Source organism: Eschrichtius robustus, chromosome 5 (assembly GCF_028021215.1).
Source record: "Eschrichtius robustus isolate mEscRob2 chromosome 5, mEscRob2.pri, whole genome shotgun sequence".
In the NCBI taxonomy this organism is placed as follows: Eukaryota; Metazoa; Chordata; class Mammalia; order Artiodactyla; family Eschrichtiidae; genus Eschrichtius; species Eschrichtius robustus.
In genome coordinates this window covers 130,909,573-130,936,428 of record NC_090828.1, presented here as the reverse complement: position 1 = coordinate 130,936,428, position 26,856 = coordinate 130,909,573, and the positions used below count along the sequence as shown (strand labels likewise).

Sequence of the window (26,856 nt, the reverse complement as noted above, 5' to 3'; positions counted from 1 at the left end):
GCGTCCTAAAGGGACATGGTTTCAGGGACGCCTGCCAGTAAAAGGCACTGTGGCAAACAACCGTCTAGTTCCAGGTGTGGAAAACTTAACATGGCGAAACAGTGGGTTTGACCCCGAAGAGAGACATAAGCACGTGTCAGTTGAATCTTTTGGCTCCCGTGTGACTCTTGCGAGCACAGCCGTGGATTAAAGGAACTGTGATTAGAGCAGTTCTTCTCTTCACAGCGAGCGAGAATCGGACCCTGAATCATGGCCTTTTCCTCTGTTCAGCAGTTACGTGGCTACTGAACAGAGACCCGGTCTGGCCCCCTGAGGTTCCCACCACGACTGCAGGCTCAGCGAGGTTGAGGGCGTCCCTCTGTCCGGGTATCTCTCCACCCAGCATCCTAGTGCCACACAGGTGCATGAGTGACGGGTGTGTGTGCAAACCACTCACTCACACTTCCGGGATCCAGCTTGGTTGCCTGGTGGTGACAACACCCACTCACGTTCGAACAAAACGCTTTCCACTTCAGATAACTCATTTGAAAAGTGTGAGGACCAGGTAAGCTAACAGTAGTCACCATAATTATTCCCAGGTGAGGAAGAGGGTCCAGGAGGTCCCGTCCTTTGTCAGGTGATGCACACGTGGCAGTTCCTGGCAGAACCAAGATGTGAACCAGGTCGTGTGTCTTTTAAGGGGCAACTGGTCTGTGCTGACTCTTTTTTTTTTTTTTTTTTTTTTTTAAACCATGATAGCTTTTCTTTAATGAGAATACATGATGAAGAAAACGACATGAAATGGATGTTCTTTCACATACATACGATGTCATTTGTTTTCAGAGGGGAGCACATATTGAGACTGTGACACTGAGGTGAAACAGCCACCTGCACGGTGTGGCAGTCACTAGCCGTCCCCTGGGCAGACGTCTGTCTTTACAGTGGCCGCCCTGATCGTAACCTTCAGGACTTGGACGGTGGACCCGGAGAAGTATACGTTACCAGAAGTTGCTCTTTACGTGAGGGATCTTGTTGTTTTCCCCTGCAAAACGAGAGACTGGGGAGAGAAAGTTCTTAGCTGTGAAGTCCTTTAGGTTGCGTAAGGGACACAAGCAGAAAATACCTGATGCTTAAAGCAAACGTAGCAGCACTCGGTTGCCGTGGAATTCTTGTAACCCAAGGGTCTCCACGCTGCTGTCACTGACTTCCTGATAAGCCGGTGGAGGAAACACTGTGCTCTGAAATGAGTGCGGTTGCTGGCAGGCCTCCCCTGCTTTGCATGCTTTCAGACTCACCTTGACTTGGTGCCCTTGTCGTTTTCCTTATGAAACGTCACGCTCTCACTTTGCCAGAAGCTTCTAACTTGGGCACCTGTATGTTTGGGTGTTCGGTATGGTTTTTGTTTTTGTTGTTCTTTTCCTTTAAAACTCTTCTATGTGGTCTTTCTCCGGCTTTGCCAATCCGCTTTTGTTTTTAGGCCGGATCGTTAGACGTGCAGGGTCTGTCTGGTAGCCGTTGTGCTGGCATATCCCACACGGTATGTCTCTAGTCGCTACGTTTTCTCGTCGGCACATTCAAACATCATTCCCACATTTATTGACTGGAAAGGAGCCGAAGTGTTTCTAGACCCGGTTACTAGTCAGACAGGGGCCAGTCTCTCTTCCCGTCTGATTGGCACTCCCAAAGTGTGCTCCTCCCGGCGACAGCTCTGGGAACCTCCTTCTCGTTACAGCTAGTTGGTTTTGTGTTCACAGGCAAAACCCAGCCTTCGGCAGATGAAGGCGGTGGACCGGCAGGTGGACACAGAGCGGCTGTGAGAGCCCTTGTCACCAGACATGTCCTTCCTTGGCCGCTGTGGCAGGGGCCCCGCCAGCGTGCGCACTGTAGTTCTGGCTGCGGGGCTGTAGCAATGAAGCACTTCTTGAAATGCAGTTTCTATAAGTTGAAAGGTGTCCTAAGGCCCGTAGGGAAGATGCATAAAGCAGGGCTGAGGATAAGATGGCTTGTTTGTCACCCGATAAGCCAGGGACTGTGTTCCCAGGGTCTTTAACAGGAGCTGTGAGTGCAAAACACTGTTGTCACACGCTGAAACGTTCCAGGCACTAAGTCTGTCTCAGGCATCGTTCATCATAAGCTAACGGAGATGTCTTACAATAAGCAAGATAGAGGATTTGGGTACCGGTTTAGAGTTTTTATTTAAAAAGTTGGTATTGGGAATTCCCTGGCAGTCCAGTGGTTCAGACTCAGCGCTTTCACTGCCGAAGGCCTGGGTTTGATCCCTGGTCGGGGAACTAAGATGCCACAAACCTCGCAGCGTGGCCCAAAAAGTAATTAAATAAATAATTAAAAGTTGGTGTTTGTCAGGTTAGACAGTTTTCATATTTCCTATTTGAATAAGTAAATCTCTTTCATTGTCTAGCTCCTTATTTTTATCTTTTTAGTAAATAAAATTTGCTATTGAGTTTCAGTAGCTCATTAATGAAGTTACTATGGTATACCGTAGTGTAGTGTTAGCTTTTAGCAAACATCCGAAGGGGCGAAGGCCTTGATAGTGACCTTTTAAAATCTTACGCCCCCTTTCTGTTTTTCAAGAAACAACTCCATTAACGTTAACACTTCTTATCTGCGAACTTGAAATCCGTTTGTTGGGGCTGGTACAGAATGTCTCCTTCAATGATTACGAGAAGATTTAGAGCTAAGAAGAGCACTGATACTTCGCATGCGATTCTGGGGTCAGTGGGAGCACGAATCTAGACGGGGAAAGCCTGGTTTTCGGTCCAGCGTCTGACCTCCAGCCCAGCTGTCAGTTTGATCCCCGCTGTCTAAGCCTGTGTAGCGTGGCCGCCTCGAGAATCGGATGCGGGACATGGAAGCATGCTTCTAACACCGTCAGGCACTGTACCAGTATTGCTACGTAAAGCCGTCTTCAGGCATCCGTACCGCCTCAGAGGCACTCGTTTCAGTAGCTGCTGCTCCCAGGCACTGCGGCTTACACGCGGTACCCAGAGTGCTGGGGTCCTTGCTCGACATTCTGTTTAAACTTGAGAGAAGCACCAACTCTGTTTCTTTGAAGATGTTCTATACTTGAGACTTTTTGCTGACCTCGGCCACGTTAATGAATATTCCATTACATTTTCCTATTAAAAAGAGGAAAATACCAGCTTCGTTTTGTGTCACTCCAGGGGGTCACCAGACATTTCTTGCCCCACAGCAGTCTTGGTGTTTAAGGCATCAGAATCCAGCCTCAGGTGGTTTGGCTTGTTTGGGGAAGTTTGAGTCTCAGGTAAATATAAAAAACAACCACTGTTATGTCTCCCGGCGTTTTATTTTGAAATCATTTCTAATTAATTTTATGTTTTATGATTGCAAGGAATTAAAAAAGCAAAGCCAGACTAAATTTATTTTAAAAATAGAACTTTTCGGGGACCTCTTGGCAAATATCACAGCCTGAGCAAAGCAGCGGTGTGTCAGAGAGAAGGCACTTTAGCGAGCTGACGTTCTGCTTCAAATACCAATTAAAATCACTCTCTGACCATGGCTCAGCCAGGCCCCCTGCATCTGGAGTGGCCCTCAGAAGCCTCTCGGGGCAGCGGCCGTGTGTCAGTGGGTTCTGAAGAACAGTGCATTGTGTGAGCGTGGAAAAGATTATTTCACCTCTCTGGACCTTGGGTTTTCTAATCTGTTAGCCCAGGGAGTGGACTGCATGCTTATCTGTGTGTCATCCGGCCTCAGGATAATGGAGGAGGCTGCCGAGTAACAAACCTCAACCTTTCTAGATTCTAAGTCTCCGGTCTTCTTTGGGCCCAGTCTTGGGATATGGCCAGAGGCCCTATTTCCTTTGTAACCTTCAGCCTTTTAACAAAAAGACAAAACCAGAGACCTGTATAGGCATTTAAAAGGTCAAAGTTGCTGACACTCGTAGCACAAACTGGTAAATGTTCCATTATCGGGCGGGTCGCAGGGCGGTGCTCAGACCTAAGGAACTTACGGTTTCGATGATGGCGTTAAAGCAGAGGAATCCACGTGGGGTCCAGAGAGAAGTGCGCTGGGAGTCTGGGGCCGTTCGGAAGGATGCTGGCGGTGAGCCAAGCAGCGAGGCCCAGGGAAGGGCCGCGGGCCGGGAGGACACGCCTGGGCCGGGCCGGCTGGACCCGCCCCGCCACAAGTGGAGGTGCCATCGCCCACCCTGTGGGGTGGTTGGGACGTGCCAGGCACGGTGTCCAGCCCTGAGTGGCGGCGGCCGCTGCCCCACGGTTACTCAGGGTGAGGGGACACGGCCCCTCCTCTCCGGTGGACCGAGCCTCCTAGGACCAGCCGTGACGCCTGCCCTTTAGCTCCCGGAGCCTCAGAGCGTCTTACTAAGAGAGGAAACCCGTCTGCAGAAAGCAGTCGAGGGGCCCTCGTTTAACGTCAGAACCCTGGAGTCTGGAGACTTGGGTCGTCATCCTACTGGGGACGGGACGCAGCTCTGGACGCCGGAAGTGCTGGCACCCGGGGTGACCTGGGACGCCCTGCGAGGCCCGCCCTGCAGGGCTGGCCTCAGAGTCAGGGCGGCGAGGAGGCTGGCACTGGGAACACTGAAGACACTGGCTTTTATCCTCTTCCAGTGAAGAAATAGACCGGTTCTGAGTAGAATTGTGGCTGAGGTTTTTCAGTTTTACGTGAAGCAGACATAACCGCATTTCTCGAAATGTATCTCAGAAGGCTATCGAAATTTGGGTGAATAAACTTTGGGCTGTGTCTCTGGGCTCCCGCGTCGGCTGAATCTCTCGGTATCTCCGCTGGAGGGGCCGTCCCACTCCCACACTTGAGGCCGGGAACACCGGGAGTTGATGGATTTGGGAGGCGCGGCAGAGGAGCTCTGTGCGCGGCCCACCTTCCGCCTCCCAGGCTCCTCCGAGGGGCCAGCCAGCCCGGCGTCCGAGGCGTCCTCCAGGGCGGGGACAAGGCCCTCGCCTGGGCACCCACCCTGTGACTCCGCGGCACTGTCCCCCATCGGCCCTGATTCTACCCCTTGGGGTGGGACAGAATAAGTCTCCCACCTCGGAGCCTTACCGCGTTCGAGATGGCGTTGCCCTGAATGTGCTTCTCCAGGGCGGGGGGTGTGACGGCCGTGTGGTCGGAGACCGTCCGAGCAGGCTCTGCCGTCTGAAATTGTACATGTGCGTTTTCCAGGAGAAAGTCCTCGTCAACGAGGTCTGGGAGATAAGGTTTCACGCTCCAAACTGATGTAAGCATTCTTGACTCGCATCCCCTCTCATTTTACTGATGAGGGAAACTGAGGCCCAGACAGTAGAAGAAACTCCTCCCACGTTCACCTCACTAGTTGATGGCAGAGCCGGGTCCCCGAACTTGGACCCTGAAGCTTGTTCCTTTCCTCCCCCCGTCCTGTGGTGCCGGGCCCGGCAGATGGGGGACTCGCGTGCTGGGTTCAGGTCCCCGGTGGCGCCCGCCCGAGCTGGCAGCAGGCAGAGCAGGGCTGCCCACACCCCTCCCCCCCCACGGTGGGCGCACCACGCTGGTGGGCACACGCCGGGCACCTGGCCTGGTGGGTGAGGCCTCCCCGGCCTTTCCCAGAAGGTGGCGCCAGCCTCTCCCTTCGCTTTTAAATGATGGGGAGCCGTGGTTCCTGAACACCCTCTGGCTGCCTGGCTGGCTGGCTGGCTGGCTTTTAGTCAGCCGGTTAGGCTGCCGCGTCGGTGACAGAGCCCAGTCAAACCCTGTGAACTTAAAACACGCCATCCAAATTTTGACAGGTTCTGTGCTCTCAAAGAAACCTTATCTTTAAGCAAACATTCATCAATATTCTGAGTAATGATCTCATTTTTTAAAAAGTTAGATGAGGAAATTATGCTTTTCCTAGCTAGACACTGTTACTTCACTAACTTTGAAAAAGCAGAATTCCTGTGTTTCTTACCAGACTGCGGCAAAGTCAGCAGAATTGGAGCAGTCTTCGTCACTGGGGGTAGCTGAGAGCCCAGAAGGCTGCCCGATCCCCTTGCTCTCATCAGCATCCCCGCCCCCTTGGAAAACATCTTTGCCGCCTCTGGCCACCTTGTCTGCTAGACAGTGCTGTCCTCCTTTCCTCTCTGCTGCCTGTGCTTACTTTTGCTCTCTGTTTGCTTACACTTACAATCTTTGCTTCTTATGTTACACAGAACACAGGGGCAAAACCTAAAGTTCACCCTGAATCAGGCAGCGGGCCAGCCGCTGGGAGCTTGGCATGTAGAGGGAAGTTGAGAACACCGACCCGCCTTGCCAGAAACAGCATCTGTCTTGGGAAACTTGTTCTAACCTCAGTGAAAGAGGGGGGCCTCAGACGGACCTTCTTAAAGCGCAGCTTCTGGCATTTTCTTTTCAGGCATTTTCAGAAAACCTACATTTGATTAAATGCTTCCTGCAAGCGACCTCAAGAATTCGTGGAGTTTTATATGACGAAGTTCTCCTTGGGTTTGGGTTTCAGCTCAGCAGACCTGAGAAGGTCTGTTTCCCAGCAGCTCCCTGCGGGGTAACTCCTGTGACCTGGATGATAGGCAGAGCGTGGGGAGGCTGGGGGGAGGAGGGACCCCTCGTGATAGAGTCTCGCTGTGAACCTGGCCATTTATTTCCCTGAGGGGCGCCGGGAGGTTTCTAGTTTGCTCCTGTCAAGACTTAAGTGGCGCTGCTGGGACTTGAACCCCAGTCTGTCTCCCAAGCCAGTGTCTTCCCGCCCACTGAGCCGTGCCCACCTCCTGGTGGTCTCCTGAATTCCCCTACATCAGTGTTTTCCAACTTGAATATTGTCTCTGAAATCATCCAGTATTTCCTTTCATTTTTTTTTTTCCATGTTTAAAAACTAAGACCCCAGGTTTCGTCAGTTAGTGTCACTCAGCTTTCTGACCAGTATGTCGTGACACCTGTAAACAGTGGTTTCTTACAGTAGAAGGGCATTGGTGTCCCACTGCGCGACCCGATTGGAGAAGGGATGGGCCCCCTCTTCCACCATCTGCCTAGCCGTGTGTCACACGCCAAACGCCTGGCTCTGCCAGGTCCACCGTGGACTGACCCCAGTCTCAGGGACATGCCTGAGCTGAGGAGGAAGAGGAACACTTCATCTAGTAATTGTTGCGTGATGGAGCCCTTCTCAGCAATACGCTATCCCTCTCCAAACAAACCAGTCACTGGAAAAAACTTAACTGAACTCAAGTCTCTTTTCCAAAGAACAGATCTGTTGGCCGTCTAGTGTGTCACCCAGAATGGACACTCTGGGCCTTGTACAGCTGATTTTTCCCAAAGCCCAAGTTGGTCCTTTGTGTAGATATCGTGCCTTCCTCCTCTCCTCATTTTCTGGACCGGCTCCTTAGTTGGAACGTGGAAATGCAGATCAGTGAGGCGTGCCCTGGAGCTGACTTTGCCAGTCATGAGCATTTAAATACACACACACACACGCACGCACTGTGGGAAAATGAGTTGGACAGACACTGAGCACCTAGTGCATAATGATGGACACTGCTGGGCATGGGGACAGAAGGGTGGCCAACGTGGGAGCTTGCCTTCAAGGAGCCCTTAGTCTAGTGGGGAGACGGTGTCAGCAGAGCGATGGAGTGCAGTGATGAGGGTGCCCTGGGGGTTCCGTTGGGGTGAGGGGGACCCGCCCGGCCAGGTCACGAGCACAAGTGAGCAACTTTCGGGAAGAGTGAAGGGAGCTGGCGGGGCCCCGCAGCGGCTGGCGGGGCGCGTCCTCGCCCAGTGTTCCCGCACAGGCCTCGCTTCCTCTCATGCCTGGTCATCGGGGTGGCCCTTTGGAGTGAGTATTGGACCGGGCGGACCCCTGGGCGTGGGCCCTAGGCCCCGGGACCAAGCCCTGGAGCCTCGTGGGGCTCCTCAGCGGCCCAGCCCCACTTCTCTGCTGTTCCTCCACCAAGGCCGGGCTCGGAGCCCCACGGACTCTGCAGCTGCAGTCGTTTCTGTGTCATCTTTCCTAATCCAGATAGCTGTGAAAGTAGGTGTTTTGTTAATCCCCACTGTGGAATTTTTAAAAATTGAGGCTCCTTTTGGTAGAGGAATGAACGGAGGTCCGTCTGCGGCGCTGCTCTCAAGAGGCTGAGCATGTGCCTGACCGACGCTGCCCTTCTCGGGGTGAGAGGTTAAAGGTCACGCAGGCACAGCAGACTCTCTGCTGTCAGGAGACCTGAGTGGGACAGACCGCAGTCCGTAGGCAACGGACTTGGCAGGAGAAACATCATGATGGGCTTCCTTTAAATAGTCTCATTTCCGTGTGTGTGTCTGTCTGTCTGTCTGTCTGTCTGTGTGTATATATATGTGTGTGTGTATATATGTCTGTATATATGTGTCTGTGTATATATGTGTGTATATATGTGTGTGTATATATGTGTGTGTATATGTGTCTATGTGTGTGTCTGTGTGTATATATGTATTTGTGTGTCTGTGTGTGTCTGTGTGTGTGTATGTGTATGTGTGTGTGTGTGTATGTGTGTGTATATGTGTGTGTGTGTATATATGTATGTGTGTGTGTGTATCTGTGTGTGTGTATATCTGTGTGTGTGTGTGTGTGTATATGTGTGTGTGTGTGCAGTGAGAGGCCCTGAGCATGACCGGTGACTAGTGACTGCTTGCCGGCGGGGCTGGAGCCGTGGGAGCCCCGCGGGCCACCAGAGAAGCCTCCTGCTTCCTGTCCCTCACCAGCCACCTCCCGAGCCTTTGCCTCCTCGTGTGCCCGCCCGCGTGGACCGGCCCGCTCTGACAGGCCCTCAGCTCAGCTCAGCTGCTGCCACACAGGATTGCGCGAACACACACAGCACGGACAGAGCGGGGGGAGGGCAGTAGGGGAAGATCGCCCAGGCTGTCAGGTTTCCAAGGCTCTTAGGAGCCGGAGAGTAGGACACGGTTCTTCTGGAATACGGTTGCCCTCTACAGCCAGCCCACCTGGCTGACGCTGTTGGAGCGAAAGCATAGCCGGGGCCGGGGCCGGGGCCGGGGCCGGGGGCCGCCGAGCGCGGAGTGACGCGAGCCTGTCCCTGGGCCTCTGAACTCAGGCGGCCGTGCTGTCTGGTGTGGCTGGAGCTCACCCACGTGCGGGCCGTGTTTCAGGTGGTGAGGGCTGCCGAGGAGGCCGCGTCCACGCTGGCCAGCTCCATCCACCCAGAGCAGTGCATCAAAGTGCTGTGCCCCATCATCCAGACGGCCGACTACCCCATCAACCTGGCCGCCATCAAGATGCAGACCAAAGTCGTCGAGAGGATCGCCAAGGAGTCCTTGCTGCAGCTCCTCGCGGACATCATCCCGGGCCTGCTGCAGGTGGGCCCCCGGGGGGCGGGCGGGACAGCCCTCGGACCCCGGGCCCCTTCTCTGCCCCTTCTGGCCCACCCGCTGCTGAACGCACAGGAAGGTCTCCCTGGCAGCCCAGGCCTGTGGCTCACAGAAGGAACTTTGTTTACTGTGAACATGTTTTGATCTTTCTTCGTTGTTCCTTCCTTACTGCACGGCTGTGGGCCCAGCCCTGGGCAGGGTGGGCCGTGGAGCCCAGCATCAAACAGTGGTCCTGGCTCTCATCCGTCCAGCTAATATTAATTGAAAACCCTCGTAAGCATGAGGCGTTGAACTAAGTAGACTCTGGAAGACAAGGTGTTTTCCACTGTTGGGACCCTACCTCAAGGCGTCTCCAGCCCGCTCCAGGACCTGGTACAGCCGTACAGACGGCCGTGGGTGAGGGCGGGCGCCGACTGCTGAGTTGCTGCCACGGGGGTGCAGGTAGGGGCTTCTGAGATCGGGGCGGGGGCTGACCTCTGGGTTGGGGTGTCAGAGAGAGACGGGCCCAGAGAAGAAGTGGTTTAGAGTTGGGCCCTAGGGAGAGAGTTCAGTGGGGGAGGGTAGAGGGACATCAGCTTTACACTTAATAAATGCTGCTGTTTGCTGAGTGCTGGGCTCAGAAATTTAAACACATACAGCCGAGCGCTGGCTTATTCCAGGCAGAGGGAAAGACACAAAGGCGGAAAGGTGCAGAGGGCTGCTCGGAGGAGAGCAGACAGTCCCACCTGGGTGTGGGGCGGGGGGAGGCCGACAGGCAGGTTGTGGTCCAGCTGGAGGGGGACGCGGAGGTCTGGCGGCGGGCGGATGTTCCCCGCAGTCCGTGGACGGGGGAGTTTTGCCCACAAGAGTGAGCGACGTGGTTCTCATTTCTTGAAGGGGGTTTGCGTGTGTGAGGTTTGCTTTACCACGGCGAGAAACAGGAAAGAAGCCAGATATTTTTCCCCTTAATTTCCTTTTCTCGTTCTGTTCTCTCGTGGCGTCTCTTGGCTGGTGCTGCCTGGCAGCTCGTGGTACAGCATCGGTCTGTGTGGAGGAGACCAGCTCGCCGGCCTCCAGCCTCCTGCCCTGGAAGCAGCTCACTCCTGGCAGTCTTACATGTGGCCTCTCCGGGGCGAGAGCTCTCGGGGTTCACGGGCAGAGCTCAGGTGTATCCAGGCCGCTCCTGACAAGATCGAGGTTGAACCGAGAGGGCATTTGTGGAGACGTTGGTGAAATATTGACAGTCAGGCAAAGCTTTGATCTCGTTTCCTTTCTGTGTCCCTCTCTGACTGCAGGGTTACGACAACACCGAGAGCAGCGTGCGTAAGGCCAGCGTGTTTTGCTTAGTGGCGATTTATTCCGTAATCGGAGAAGAGTTGAAACCTCACCTGGCACAGCTCACGGGCAGCAAGGTGTGTATAGTGTTACACGGGCGGGTCGTACACCTGGGCCTGCTGGCGCGTCGCAGGCTTGCTGCCCTGCAGCTCTGGGCTCCGCACGGGCTTCCGCAGCACGTGCGTTCTAGCTGGGCCTTATTCTCCAGAGGCGTTTCTCTGAAGACGAAGTGACCAGCCGTTTAGTGAAGTCACTAAGGTACAACGCGGTCCGTTGTCGCTCCAGTTTTTGAAATGATAGCTTTGGACTTCTAGTTTATCCCAAAAAGGAAGATGACTTTCTTTAGAAACCAGCTTGTTTTCTCCCCCCCCCGAAACACTAAGGACGTTTACCTGCTGGCTTCACACAAGGCTGGGGGGCTCCAGGTCCCTGTGGGGTGTGGACGGTGACCCGCCCGGGCGCCCACAGTGATCTCACTCTGGAAGCCGGGCTTTTTATTCCCTGGGCTGCCTCTCACATTCCTTCTAGACTCAGGGCCAGAAAATGGGACAAAAGGACGATGGGCTCACGGAAGGTGTTGGGGGCCGGAGTGCTTGTTGGTTGAAAAATAAACTCACATCTGATGAACCACCAGGGGAGAGCAGGTGGCCACCCTCGAGCTCTGGCTGGAGAGGCCAGGGCCTGGGCCGCGGGGCAAACGTGTCACCATGAAGTTACAGAGGCCCTGGGCAGGGGTGCAGATACACGAGCGCAAAGCTGCAGCGCCTGGCCTTCCTCCTTAGACAAGAAGGCAGCAGAGGTGAAGCTCGTGGCTTTTCAGTAGGGCTGTTCCTCTGACACAGTTGGCGAGCACCACCGCTCACAGGGTTCTGGCAAAGCTGGCTCTGCTGCCTTCGCCCGAGCAGGGCTCGCACCCTCGGCACTGCCGACACCTCGGGCCACTTCCTGGTGGAGGCACCATCCCTGAGGTCCCAGGAGCGCACCCCACCCTCAGTTGATGTCCCCACACCTGGCCAGGTGTCCCCTCGGGGCAGAATCAGCCCTGGTGGAGAACCGCTGGTCCGGAAGGAAACACTTGACTCTTCCCGCAGACAGAAACCAGCAGCGGGGCTGGCAGGTGTGGAGGCCGCGTCCCCTGATTCCGCTTCCCGAGGTCCCCGTCCAGCCCTCCTGGCCACGGCTTGCAGGACCCTGAGCTGAGAGTGCCAAGCGGTGCGCTGGGCCGGGAGCCCCCCTCCCTCTGTGGCTGCCGTCGGGGGCCGTGGATGGTCCCTGGCAGTGGTGGGGACGGCACAGACAGTCTTCACGAAAGGAATTAGATTCATAAAATGGGAAATTCACCCAAAAGTAATATTAGCCAGACCTCGGTTTTCTGGTACTTTCTACTCTCGTGAGTAAGGGAGCCGCCCTGCCATCTCATGTGCCCCCTCCAGCAAGGGGCTGAGAAAACGCAGGTGTCTTCTCCTCCCTGTCCTGCGGTGGACCTGCTGCCGCCTGCAGCGGCGGTCTCGGGTCTGGAGCCCAGTCCTGACCGGAGCCAGCGTTCCCGTCTCCCCGCTGATGATGTCGGTCGGCTCGGAGGGCCTGGGGAGGCTGGCCGCCCACCTGTCCACTGGGGCAGCGCAGAGCTTCCGGCCGTTACAGTTTTTATAGGTGAGAACTCCGGTGTGTTAACGTGAACCTGGTAGACTCCAGCGCACATTTCCTAAAACAAACACCCTCCCACCCAGCCCCCCAAAATGAGTAGCTGACAGCACATGGTGCTAAGTTAGAAACAGAGAATCAAGCCGTGGCTTCCAGTTTCTGTGTGTCCCCGAGCCTATCGGACTCTCCTTCCACTACTTAAATGAAGTTAATAAATGACATCAGGTTCTGTAGAGAAAGGCCGGTGCAAGGCCAGGGAAGGAACCTGTGAGGTGCATTTGAGAAGTGTCCCGTTGCCATGGCAGCAGTACTGGCTTTAGGATCAGAAAACCTGTCCCCCACTGACTAGCTGTATGACTTTGAGCAACCTTTCCTTTCTGCTCCCTCTCTCTCTCTCTCTCTCTCTCTCTTTCTCTCTCTCTGTCTCTCTCGCTGTAAAATACATGTAACATAAAATTTACTGTCTTAACCATTTGTAAGTGTACAGTTCACAGACACTAAGTACATTCATATTATGCATATTCATCACCACCATCCACCTCCTGAGCTCTTAGCACCTTGGAAAACTGAAATCCGTTAAATAATATTCCCCTTCCCCCCGGCCCCTGGCAACCACCATTCTACTTTCTGTCTCTGTGAGTGTAAAATACTCATAAGTGGAATCATAGAGTATCTGTCTGTTCGTGACGGGCTTATTTCACTGAGCATAATGTTCTCTAGGTTCACCCGTGTTGTAGCAGGTGTCAGAATTTCCTGTTTATTTATTTATTTTTGGCTGCGTTGGGTCTTCATTGCTGCACGCGGGCTTTCTCTGGTTGCGGAGAGCGGGGGCTACTCTTGGTTGTGGTGCGCGGGCTTCTCATTGCGGTGGCTTCTCTTGTTGCGGAGCACGGGCTCCAGGCACACGGGCTTCAGTAGTTGTGGCACGTGGGCTCAGTAGTTGTGGCTCACGGGCTCTAGAGCGCGGGCTCAGTAGTTGTGGCGCACGGGCTCAGTTGCTCCGCGGCATGTGGGATCTTCCTGGACCAGGGCTCGAACCCGTGTCCCCTGCATTGGCAGGCGGGTTCTTAACCACCAGGGAAGCCCCTTCCCTTCTTTTTAAGGCTAAATAACAGTTCATTGAATGTACATGCAGCATTTTGCTTATCCATTTCTTGGTAATGGCCTTGTGGGCTCTTTCCACTTGTTGGCTATTACGAGTAATGCTGCTATGAACATGGTGGTACAGATACCTCTTTGAGACCCCACTTTCAATTCTCTTGGGTATATATCCAGGAGTGGAGTTGCAGGATCATATGATAACTACCAAACTGTTTGCCACAGCAGCTGCACCATTTCACATTCCCACCACCAACGCACAAGGGTTTCAGTTTCTCCACATCCTCGCCAGCACTGGTTATTTTCTCTTCTTTTTTGATAGTAGCCATCCTCATGGTGGTGTGAGGCGATATCTCATTGTAGTTTTGATTTGCATCTCCCTAATGATTGGTGATGTTGAGCATCTTTTCATATGCTTGTCGGCCAGTTGTATATCTTCTTCAGGGAAATGTCTATTCAAGTCCTTTGCCCATTTTTGAATTATGTTGTTTGGTTTTTTGTTATTGTTGAGTTATAGAAGTTCTCTCTATATTCTGGGTATTAATCCCTTGACCTTTGATGCACAAAATTTTTTAATTTTCGTGAAATTCAATTTGTCTATTATTTTTTTTGCCTGTGCTTTTGGTGTCATATTCGATAACCATTGCCAAACCCAACGTTGTGAAGCTTTTGCCCTGTGTTTTCTTCTAACAGTTCTAAAATTTTAGCTTTTAATGCAGGTCTCTGATCCATTTTGAGTTAATTTTTGTGTATGGTATTAGGTAAGGGTCCAACTTCATTCTTTTGTGTGTGGATATTCAGTTTTTCCAATACCATTTGTTGAAAAGACCTTCTGTTTCTTCAGAGAACCTCATTGGAATTTTGATAGGGGTTTCAGTGAATCTATAGATAGCTTTGGGTAGTATTGACATCCTAACAGTATTGACTTCCAATCCATGAACACGGGATGTCTTTTTTTTTTTTTTTTTTTAACCTCCATACTGTGATGAGTTGTTGTTTGTTTTTAGTTTTTTAAATTGAGATATAATAAACATGAAATTACATTAGTTTCAGGTGTACAACGTAATGATTTGATATTTATTTATACTGCAAAATGATCACCACGGTAAGTCTAGGTAACATCTGTCATCACACACAGCTGCACAATTTATTTCTTGTGATGAGAAATTTTAAGATCTACTCTGTCAGTGACCTTCAAATATACAATACAGTATTATTTACTATAGTTACCATGTTGTACACCACATGGGATGTCTTTTTGTGTTTTTAATTCCTTTCAGTAACATTTTGTAGTTTTATTGTCCAATTCTTTACTTCCTTGGTTAAGTTAATTCCTAAGTATGTTATTCTTTTTGATGCTATTGTAAATGGAGTTGTTTTCTTAACTTCCTTTTTGGATTTTTCTTTTTTTAAAAAAAAAATTTTATTTATTTATTTATTGGCTGCGTTGGGTCTTCGTTGCAGCACGCGGGCTTTCTCTAGTTGCAGCGAGCGGGGGTTACTCTTTGTTGCGGGTGCGCGGGCTTCTCATTGCAGTGCCTTCACTTGTTGCGGAGCACGGGCTCTAGAGTGCTGGCTCAGTAGTTGTGGCGCACCGGCTTAGTTGCTCCACGGCATGTGGGACCTTCCCAGACCAGGGATCGAACCCATGTCCCCTGCATTGGCAGGCGGATCCTTAACCACTGCGCCACCAGGGAAGCCCGGATTTTTCTTTTTTAGTGTATAGAAATGCAGTTGAATTTTGCTCACTGATTTTGTATTCTGCTACTTTGCTGAATTCTTTTATTAGTCTTAATGTTTTTTTGTAGAATCTTTAGGATTTTATACCTGTGAGATCACAGTCGTCCCTTGGTATCCACTGGGATTTCCATAGATAACAAACTCTGCAGATGCTCAAGTCCCGTACCTGTGGTTCCACTTCTGTGTAGCCAACTGACCGCAGATGTTGTAGTGCTGTGTGTGTTGAAAAAAATCCCTGTATAAGTGGACCTGCACAGTTCAAACCTGTGTTGCTCAAGGGTAAACTGTATGTCGTCTATGAACAAAGGTAATCTTGCTTCTTCCTTTCCAACGTGGATGCCTGTTTTTTTTTTTCTTTTCCTGCCTAATTGCTCTGGCTGGAACTTACAGTACTATATCAATAGAAATGGTGAAAGTAGGCATCCTTGTTCCTCATCTTAAAGGAAAAGTTTTCAGTCTTTTACCGTTGAGCATAATGTTCACAGTGTGCTTTTCATATCTAGCTTTTGATATGTTGAGATACAGGCAGCCTCGGAGAGAGTGCGGATTCGGGTCCAGATCACTGCAGTAAAGCGAATATCGCAATGAAACAAGTCACACAAATTTTTTGGTTTCCCAGTACGTATAAAAGTTATGTCTTTACTATACTGTAGTCTATTAAGTGTGCAATAGCATTATGTCTAAAAAAAGTCAATATACCTACCTTAATTAAAAAAAAGTTATTGCTAAATAATGCTAGCCATCATCTGAGCCTTCAGCAAGTCATAATCTTTTTGCTGGTGGAGGGTCTGGCCTCAGTGTTGATGCTGTTGACTGATGAGGGCAGTGGCTGCTGAAGGTGAAGGTGGCCGCAGCAGTTTCCTAAAATACGACAACGGTGAAGTTTGCCGAATCGATCGACTCTTCACAATTTCTCTGTTGCAGCAATGCTGTTTGATAGCATTTTACCCACAGTAGAATTTCTTTCAAAATCGGAGTCAATCCTTTCGAACCTGCCACTGCTTTATCAGGTAAGTCTGTGTAATATTCTAAATCCTTGGTTGTCATTTCACCGGTCTTCGCAGTATCTTCACCAGGAGTAGATTCCGTCTCAAGAAACCACTTTCACATGAGATCCCCCTAAGCTCCGGATTTGTATCTCTGGATTTGGGTTAGTGGAGAAAAAATTAAGAAATCGTGCAACTGAACTAGATCTCACTAGTTGGTGATTCTCCAGAGGAAAGTCAATGTCAGCATGGGGGAAAGTGAAATTCAATATCCCAGCTCCTAATACTCTGATCTACAGCAGAATTCAAATTTTTACCCTCAGCTCTACAAGCTCAGTTGCCACTCTCCTTTAATGGAAACTTAGTGCACACTGAAGGCAGGATTTGGCTCAAAGACTTTCTACACCACACTAAACATTCCTGTTGTTAAAAGCACCTTTACACATATATGCCGTTACAAACTAAGACTGAATTTCTGGACAAGATGTAAAATGCAGACTTTGGAGATGAGTGCAGAACAGTTTAAAGTATTTCACCAACTCCTCTACCAAAAACAAACAAACAAACAAAACCTTTGCCTCTTCCAGAGTCAGGCAACTTCCCCAGAGTCATCAGGCAGCCAGAATTTCCCAAGGATTCTGAAGATACAATTCCCTGTTTCTTGGATTTCGTGACACCCTCCCCATTCCTTTAGAGAGGTATTTCATGGTTTGTATTTCATTTTTTTAAAACTCATTAAAATTAATTTTGCTTTGAAAGAAAAAAAAAAAAGAAACCACTTTCTTTGCTCATCTGTAAGAAGCAACTCCACATGCACTAATGTTTTATCATGAGATTTCATCAATTCAGTCCCATCTTCAGGCTCCACTTATAATTCTAGTTCTCCTGCTGTTTCCACCACATCTGCAGTTCCCTCCTCGCCTGAACTCTTGAACCCCTCAAAGGCGTCCAGGAGGGTTGGAATCAACTTCTTCCAAACTCCTGTTGATGTTGGTATTTTGGCCTGTTCCTGTGAATCAGAAATGTTCTTCATGGCACCTAGGGTGCTGAATCCTTTCCAGGAGGTTTACAGTTGACTTTGCCCAGAGTCATCAGAGGAAGCACTATGGCAGCGATCACCTTACGAAATGTATTTCTTAAATAGTAAGACTTGAAAGTCAGAATTATCCTTGATCCGTGGGCTGCAGAATGGGTGTTGTGTTAGCAGGCATGAAAACAACATTAATCTTGTTGTACATCTTCATCAGAGCTCTTGGGTGACCAGATACCCTGTCAATAAACAGTAATGTTTTGAAAGGAATCTTTTTTTCTGAGCTGTAGGTCTCAACAGTGGGCTTAAAATACTCAATCATGTTGTAAACCTGTGCTGTCGTCCAGGCTTTGTTGTTGCATTTACAGAGCACAGGCAGAGTAGGTTGAGCATAATTCTTAAGGGCCCTGGGATTTTCAGAATGGCAGATGAACTTAAAGTCACCAGCTGCATTAGCTCCTAACGAGAGTCAGTCTGTCCTTTGAAGCTTTGAAGCCAGGCATTGGCTTCTCCTCTCTGGCTCTGAAAGTCCTAGATGGCGTCTTCTTCCATTATAAGGCTGTTTTGCCTACATTGAAAATCTGTTGTTTAGTGTAGCCACCTTCATTAACTATCTTAGCCAGATCCTCTGGGTAACTTGCTGCAGCTTCTACATCAGCACTTGCTGCTTCGCCTGGCACTTTTATGTTATGCAGGCGGCTTCTTTCCTTAAACCTCATGAACCAACGTCTGCCAGCATCAGACTTTTTTCCTGCAGCTTCCTCATCTCTCTCAGCCTTCCTAGAATGGAAGAGAGTTAGGCCCTTGGTCTGTAATAGGTTTGGGCTTCAGGGAATGTTGTGGCTGGTTTGATCTTCTGTACAGACCACTAAAACTTTCTCCATATCAGCAGTAAGGCTATTTTGCTTTCTTATCATTCGTGTGTTCACTGGAGCAGCACTTCCAGTTTCTTTCAAGAACTTTTCCTTTGCATTCACAGCTTGGCTAACCGTGGCACAAGAGGCCTAGCTCTTGGCCTGTCTCAGCTTTCAACATGCCTTCCTCACTACGCTTAAGCATTTCTAGCTTTTGATTTAGAGTGAGAGAAGTGCAGCTCTTTCACTTGAACACTTCAGGCCACTGTAGGGTTATTAACTGGCCTAATTTCAACATTGTTGTGTCTCAGCGACTAGGGAGGTGCAAGTACAGGGAGAGAGACCCGGGAACGGTGGGTCTCTCGCGCAGTCAGAACACACACATCTGTGGATGACATTTGCTGTCTTTACATACGGGCGTGGTTCGTGGCACCCCAAACAACTGTAGTCATAACATCAAAGAACACTGACCACAAATCACCATAAGAAGTATAATAGTAATGAAAAAGTCTGAAATAATTGTGAGAATTACCAAAATGGGACAGTGACATGAAGGGAGCCATGCTGTTGGAAAGTGGCACTGATGGACTTGCTTTTGATGCAGGGTGTTCACAAACCTTCGTCAATTTGGGGAAAAAAACACAGTATCTGTGAAGTATATTGAAGTGAAGCACAATAAAACAAAGTATGCCTATACTTTTCTTCTATTCCTAGTTCGTTTGGTATTTTCATCATGAAAAGATATTGAATTTTGCCAAATACTTTTTCTGCATCAATTGAGATGATCCTTTGGTTTTTGTTTGTTTGTTTTTTAATTTTTATTTATTTATTTATTTTTGGCTACGTTGGGTCTTCGTTGCTGCACGCGGGCTTTCTCTAGTTGCAGCGAGCGGGGGCTGCTCTTCGTTGCGGTGCACGGGCTTCTCATTGCGGTGGCTTCTCTTGTTGCGGAGCGTGGGCTCTAGGCACGCGGGCTTCAGCAGTCGTGGCACACAGGCCCAGTAGTTGTGGCACACGGGCTTCAGTAGTTGTGGCTCGCGGGCTCTAGAGCACAGGCTCAGTAGTTGTGGCACGTGGGCTTAGTTGCTCCGAGGCACGTGGGATCTTCCCGGACCAGGGCTCAAACCCGTGTCCCTTGCATTGGCAGGCGGATTCTTAACCACTGCGCCACCAGGGAAGTCCCTGGGGTTTTTTTTGTTTGTTTTTGCTTTCGCCTTCATTCTGTTAATGTGGTGTATTATATTTATCAATTTTTGTATGTTGAACCATCCTTGCATTTCAGGAATAAATCCCACTTGGTCATGGTATTAAAGCCTCTTAATGTGCTGTTGAATCTGGCTTGCCAGTCTTTTCTTGAGGAGTTTTGCATCAGTGTTCATAAGGGCTATTGATCTGTAGTTTTCTTGTTATGTCTTCATCTGGCTTTGATATCAGGAGAATGCTGACCTCATAGCATGAATTCAGAAGTGTTCCTTCCTCTTCAGTTTTCTAGAAAAAATTGAGAAGGATTGTGTTAGTTCTCTAAATGTTGGTAGAATTCACCAATGAAGCCACCTGGTCAGGGGCTTTTCATTGTCAGATTTTTGATTACTGATTCAATCTCTTTACTAGTTATGGGTCTGTTCAGGTTTCTCTTTTCTTCTTGGTAGGTTTTGTGTTTCTAGGAGTTTGTCCATTTCATCTAAGTTACCTAATTTGTTGGTGTACAATTACTCATAGTATTCTCATGATCTTTTGGATTTCTGTAGAATCAGTCATAATGTCCCCACGTTTGTTTCTGATTTTAACAATTTGAGTCTTCTCTCTTTTTTTGTTAGTTAACTTAGCTAAAGGTTTGTCAATTTTGTTGATTTTTTTTCAAAGAACCAAGTTTTGATTTTGTTACCTCTATTTTTTGTTTGTTTCATTTATCTCTGCTCTAATCTTTATTATCTTCTTCCTTCTGCTAGCTTGGGGTTTAATTTATTATTCTTTTTCTAGTTCGTTAAGATATATAAAGTTAGATTGTTGATACAAATCTTCCTTCTTTTTTAAACAGCTATGAATTTCTCTCTTTGCACTGCTTTTGCTGCATCCCATAAGTTTTGGTATGTTGTGTTTTCATTTTCATCTGTCTCAAGATATTTTCCTATTTCCTTTGTGATTTCTTCTTTAACCCATTGGTTGTTTAAGAGTGTGCTGTTCAATTTCCACAAATTTGTGGATTTTTCAGTTTTCTTTCTGTTACTGATTTCTGAGTTCATCTGTTGTGGTCAGAAAAGGTACTTTGTATCATATTTATCTTTTAAAATGTATCGAGGCTTAATCTGTGGCCTAACATATGGTCTATCTTGGGAAGGTCTCATGTGCACTTGAGAAGAATGTGTATTCTTGGGTAGAGTGTTTTGCATATGTCTTTTAGATCTAGTTGATTTATTGTGTTGTTCAAGTCCTCTAGAGTGGAATATTGAAGTCTCCCAACTATTACTACAAAACTATTTCTCCCTTCCATGCTGTCAGTTTTTGCTTCATATATTTTGATGGCATGTTCTTAGATGTGTAATTATAAATATTAAATTTTCTTGCTGTATTGCTCTTTTATTGTGTAATGTCCACCTGTTTCTTGTAACCTTTTTTGATTTAAACTGTATTTTGTCTGATATTAGTGTAGCTACCCCGTACTCTTGGTTACTGTTTGCATGGAATATCCTTTTCCATTCTTTCACTTTCAACCTATTTGTGTCTTTGGATCTAAAGTGAGTCTCTAGTAGACAACATATAGTTGAATCATGGTTTTCTTTTTATCCATTTTGCCAATCTCTGTCTTTTGATTGGAGAATTTAACTCATTCACGTTTAAAGCAATTACTGATAAGGAAGAGATTTCTGTCATCTTGGTATTTGTTTTCTACGTGCCTTACAGCTTTTTTGTCCCTCATTTTCTACACTACTGTTTTATGTTTGTTTGCTTTTTGTACTGAAACGTTTTAATTCCCTTCTCATTTCCTTTTGTGTATATTCTATACCTGTTTTCTTTGTGGATTACATTTGACATCCTAAAGTTATAATCCTCTAATTTGAATTTATACCAGCCCATTGAGCAAGCTTTCTGAACCCTGGCCTTTTCATTTGTAAAATAGGAGAACCTGTTCTGCCTACCTCAAAGGATTGTTTTGAGGCCCAAATGTGATAATCAGTGTAAAGCTTGTAAACCGTTGAACATATACACATCATTCACTCTGCTACCGTCATCTTTTCCTTGTACTTGCAATTATGTTCTAGACTTGACTAGGTAGATACAATAGGGGTTCTGAGTTGTAAATAACTATTAGCAATGTTTAGCAGCTCATTTTTAACCAGGCTTTCATAGAAATATAACTATCCTGTTTTCTAGGTCACTTTTTTCTTCTTTAAAAACTCTAGTGGGAAGCAGCAGCATAGCACAGGGAGATCAGCTCAGTGCTTTGCGATGACCTAGAGGGGTGGGATTGGGGAGGGTGGGAGGGAGGCTCAAGAGGGAGGGGATATGGGGACATATGTATGCATATGGCTGATTCACTTTGGTGTACAGCAGAAACTAACATAGCATTGTAAAGCAATTATACTCCAATAAGATGTATTAAAAAAAAAAAAACTCTTTGATTCAACAAGTACATGTTAGGAACCTGCTGTCTTCAGCACACTATGCTAAGGCACATGGGAAGAGCAAGAACTCGTCCTGCCCTGACAGGACTGACACATGAGGAAACTTGTACAGCTGCCCAGGAGTGACCAGTGGACACGGTGGGACGGGCTCTGATTGCTGGGTCAGGGGCCTGGAGGAAGTGGGACTAGATTGGGCTGGGCTTGGCAGGATCGGGGAGCTGCACAGGGAGGGAAGGAGTGGACTGCAGGGAGGAACAGTGTGAACAGCTCAGGTAGGAGTAGGAGTGGGGTGCTCAGAGGACACGTTGTCCGAGCAGGGAGCCGCAGGAAACACCTTGCAAGTGTCACTGCTCTGCATTTTGCACGTGGGGAAGTCGAGGCTCAAGAAATGTTTGCCTGAGGTCGCAGAACTAGTTAGTGTCGGAGTTGGTCCTAGAATTCTGCTGGACCTGTTGAGCCTCAGGCCAGTGCTTTGAAGAATGTACCACGGCTTCCCTTGCACCTGGTTGGCCCTGGTCGTATCCTCCTGAGCCTTAGAGCATTAGGAACCTTGTGTAAAATGATGGCACTTTGGGTTTTGTTTTTCTTTTTAATAAATTTATTTACTTTATTTTTGGCTGCGTTGGGTCTTCGTTGTTGCACGCGGGCTTCTCATTGTGGTGGCTTCTCGTTGCAGAGCGTGGGCTCTAGGTGCGTGGGCTTCAGTAGTTGTGGCACGCGGGCTCAGTAGTTGTGGCGCATGGGCTCAGTTGCTCCGCGGCATGTGGGATCTTCCCGGGCCAGGGACTGAACCCGTGCCCCTGCATTGGCAGGCGGATTCTTAACCACTGCGCCACCAGGGAGGTCCAATGATGGCACTTTGATCACCACACTGACTGTTCTATTGAAAGGTTTCAGAGTTTGAAAGGTGTGGGATGAAAAACAGACTGGGATACGTAGCGTTAAGTTCCCGACACACTCCCTGCAGCTGGAAAGAGTAAGAGGCGTTACAGGTCCCGATCTGGGGGGGACCCCCCGGTGGGCTGCTGCGTGAAGACGCTCGGGCAGAGCCCTCCGCCAGCTGCGCGTCCCGGGCTCCACGGCCATGTGACGGAGCGCGCCTTGCTGGGGGTCAGGGAGACACTGCCTCGCGGGGGCTCTGCTGGTTGCTGGTCCTGTTCCCGCCCGTCATCCGAGGGCCCCGCCTTCTCCTGTGCCACACGCTCCGCTCGGAGCGTCTCTTCGTGGGCTCCCCGGGGACCAGGCGCTCCTCCCTAGGCAGGCTTATACTTGGCCTCACAGCCTGTTCAGAGACAGCAGCTAAAGAGCCGTGGATAGTAAATATTCCCTTAATCTTACCAGTTGTGTGTTGCGTAGATTTTTTATGGGCACTCTGCTTCTACAAATACCTGTTTCTTTTCATTCTTAACGTGTTCAGGCACACTATCAACATATGAAGTTAGCGGCATTCAGCAAATACTTAAGAACCTACCGTGTTACCTGGTGCTTTAGGTATTTTGAGGGTCTAAGGGGCTTGAGTTAGAACCAAATGAGATGTCAGGCTTGGAAGCCCTCTCGCCCTGCAGCACTGTGCCTGACTGAGGGCACGTTGTTCAGTGACGCAGCATCCGGCCTCAGGGAAGCTTGAGTCTTGCTGGAAAGATCCAGCCCACTGCTGCCTGCAGCAGGAGGTGCCTGTGCCGAGCCACAGTGGGCGGGGCGGGGGTGCGGGAAGGCCAGGGGGGCAGATGGGGGCGGCCTCGGATTCCACGCGCCTCGGGAGGTGTGCGACGGGGAAGGGGCAGCTTCTGCACACGTGTGAGGGTTAGAAGACTTGACCTCTGACCTTGGCTGGCTTCGTCATGCCGACGGAGTGTGGCTTGCACCCTCTCTTCCCGCGGGCTTGGGTGGAGCCAGTGGCTGCCTCGCCCCTGAAGCGTGTGGATCTGCAGCCCTGAGGCCCACCTCGTGGTAACACATTTCCCTCTTATCGTGATAACCCCTCGCGCCCCCTCCTCTAGTCTGAGCTCCCAGTCGCGGTGGCCCTGGCCCCGGGCAGATGGCTTGGACCAGTGGCGGGCACTCAGTAACTCTTGTCTGTGCAGTGAATTTCTCCACTAAGGGACGTGCTGTTCTGTTGGCATCTGGGTGTTCTTTCCCGCTCTCTGATTTCTTCCTCCTGCTCACCCGTCTGTATCTTCTCCTTGCAGATGAAGCTGCTCAACTTATACATAAAGAGGGCGCAGACCACGAACAGCAACAGCAGTTCCTCATCCGACGTCTCCACGCACAGCTAACGCGGCGCCAGAGCCCCGCGTAGCCCTGGAAGCCATCGGTGGTGCCTCTCAGAGAACTCCCCCTCCCCGCCATCGGCTGCCCCAGTCAGGACCAGGAGGCCCGCAGATATTTATTACAATCAGTATTTTGATCCCTTCCAGCTTTTGTGTAGAATCATACTGGTATTGAATGTAAAGGAAGCAAGGCCTGCATTGCATCTTCCTACAAAACAAAACAAAAGGAGTAAGAAAAGAAGAGCCACACTTAAACCGTCTCGTCCAGCCTGCTGAGGTCGCAAAACCGTGTGTGGGGGGTGCAGTTTTCAAAAATCAGAGCTCTCTAGCCGATACCTGGTAGAAAGTAGCATTTTCTCTTCAGTTAATAAGATTGGAGGAGGTTGGGTTAAGTTGTGTTTCTCTTTCATCTCGGCCTCCTTGCTTCTGGACGTGGCCCGTGTGGGGCAAAGCCCCACGCCTTCCACAACTGACACCATGAAAGGGTCTGTACGTTGTGAGTTGTGTTTTGAGACCTACTAAGAATATGAGTCAAGTCTTGGCAAGAAGTGGGAGAAAAGCCTGAAGATGGCCTTTTAACGAACACGTGGTATCGTGCTCACCGTCTCCGGACTGGAGGCTGACGCCCTGCGCGGTCTCCTTCCAGGACGGGCTCCTGCCCCTCTGAGCAACCCCACCGGTGCCGCCCCTGCCCCAGAGCTGCCACTCGAGAGACTTCTTAGAGGTGAAACCCAAACACAAAAATCAGGGTAAATCGACAGCCTTGGTTAGCGTGTGCTTGAAATGGCCCTTCGTGCTGCGTCGAAGATACCGGAGAAGCTGCTCGTTTTACTGCCGAGATCCTGGGAAACACTATTTAACAGCGCTTCCCCCGTGACCCTGGCCCCTGGTGGTGCAGATTTAGGGCCCCCTCGCTTCCCTTCCCCAACCCGCGCCTGAGCGGCTCGATTCTAAGATGTTCTCGGTTAGTCTGGTAAATGGCAGCCCTGCCATCTCAGTTTTGAATTCTCTGTTTAATTTGGGATTGAGATCAAAGAAAAATCTAGAGAGACCAGGTATCAGGATCTTTTTTTTTTTTTTTTTTTTTTTTTTAATTTTATGGACTGAAGTACTTGCTTTATCCTCTGTTGAGAGAATCATGGTTTTAAGGAAAAAGTAACTGTGGTGTGTGGCGGATCGCAGAAAAACAGGATTGGAAACACAGGTTTAGAGTCAAATTCTTCAGTGAGAAACTTACCCCTTTAAAATTTCTTCTTGAGGGTTTCACTGCTTCAGTGAAAGCAACTCAAGATCAGGACTCTGGTTAAAGTTTGGAGTAAGAGGCTTCAAGCCAAATGGAAGCTCAATGCAGTCAGGAAGGCGGCTGTCGTCTCTTAGATGCCACCGTAGCCCCTGTAAACGGAACTGACTTTTCCATATTGTTAACGAGGTGTTTGCTGCTCTGGCGCCCAGTCCCCGCAGCTGCCAGGCTGTGCGGCTCTCACCCCTGAGCTGCACAGCCCCGCACGTAGCTTGTTTTCATTCAGAATCGACTTCAGATACTTTATGCGGAAATAGGCTCTGAAAACGGAGGTCCGGGAGCAGCGAGGCCGGGGTGCCTTCACTGCGTGCGCGTGTGCGCTTTGTGCGTGCGTGCGTGCGCGTAGCGGGTATCCTGCACGTGCGGGAGGGCCCGCGCTGCCGCCGTTGAGGGAACTTCGGGGGCGCGCTTTCCGTGGTGGAACGTTATTGGCTTCTTTTCGGCTCGGAACCTAGCAGGAGCAGGCCTTACGTCCATTGCTGTTTGTTCTTACGTCACTCGCGGGGTCGCTTTCTTGCCCTCTGCCATCGTCAGCGTCTGATGACCCCTCTGGGGCAGCGCCTGTGTTCCGCCAGGTTATTTCCGAGTCCTTCCTGGCGAGAGCGTGTGGAAAGGCCTCTCTCCTTCAGCTCGTGGACGCCCGGGTGGCCGCAGCCCCGCCCGCACTCGGGAAGGACCTTGAACGTGGCCGCGCGCGTCCTCCTGGCGCTCACAGAGGGCTAGCCTTGAATGTCACTTGCCCAGCCTTGATGTCCCGACCCAGCGGGAGCCGCGCGCTCCCGACCGACAGCTGCAGCTGCCCTGCCTGGCCGCCTCCCTGCAGGCGTCCTGTTTGGATGAAACGGCAGAACACAGGCGAGCAGAGCACCCGAGACTCGGTCCGCCTCCCCCGTTGGCCTGACTGTCCAGGGCCCCGAAAAGCCCCGACGCCACCGCCGGGGCCAGATCGCCGGGCTCCCGCTTCCCCTCTCGCTGCTGAGGCCCAGGGGGAGGCGCGCGGCCTTCCTGGGGCCACTGCAGCCACGGGCCGCCCGCCACGGCCCCACTAGCTTCTCAGTCATGCAGCTGCACCTGATCCGTCTCCTGAATCTTTTTCTTGCCCCACCACCCTTAATTTATCAAGCATAATATTACACGTTAAAGAACATCAAATAAGAACTTTGTAGAATCCCACCAGGACTTTGCTAACCATGATATTTGGAGATGAAAAAACTGCTCTGAAAAATATCAGCCACCAAAAATAGTTTTGTCAGCACTGTTCACACGCATGGTCCCCACACCCCCAGGTTGGGTTTTTGGTTTTGGTTTTTGGTTTTTTTGGGCTTTTTCATGTTACATCCATATCTGTATTTATATCTTATTTGTTTCACTTTCAAGTGTATCATGGCAAATGTACAGATTTTTTGTTGTTGTTAATAATGTGCTAGGATTTGCTAAAAAAGAAAACAAGAAAAAAAACCCTTTTGAGTTTGCTCTAGAATAAATGAGACTTAATTCAGTTTCCGGCGTCCGAGTGGTTTTTTGTTGTGTTTTTTTTTTTGGTCACGGTGCCTTGTAGGTAGCTTATCCCGTCTCTCTGATGGCAGAACGAGGCTACGTTTCTGAAGGATCGCGGGGCTACATGGAGGCGCTTGTGAGGTCAGGTTGGATTGCAGGGGGCCCAGGGCCCAGATCAGGCGGGTGTCAGGATGGAGCCTGGGGGAAGGGGA

General features: G+C 49.9%; 1 protein-coding gene across 9 annotated transcripts in view; it reads left to right on the top strand.

The window, feature by feature from the left end:
- The window catches only part of CLASP1 (cytoplasmic linker associated protein 1), a 264,431-nt gene extending 237,811 nt beyond the window's left edge, over positions 1-26,620 (top strand). For all 9 annotated transcript variants that reach the window (XM_068545282.1, XM_068545273.1, XM_068545280.1 and 6 more), the window contains 3 exons: positions 9,070-9,276; positions 10,563-10,679; positions 23,767-26,620. In XM_068545282.1, coding sequence (XP_068401383.1) covers positions 9,070-9,276; positions 10,563-10,679; positions 23,767-23,853 — 411 coding nt within the window. In that variant the 3' untranslated portion in view covers positions 23,854-26,620. The remainder of the gene's footprint in view (positions 1-9,069; positions 9,277-10,562; positions 10,680-23,766) is intronic.
- The last annotated feature ends 236 nt before the right edge of the window (positions 26,621-26,856 follow it).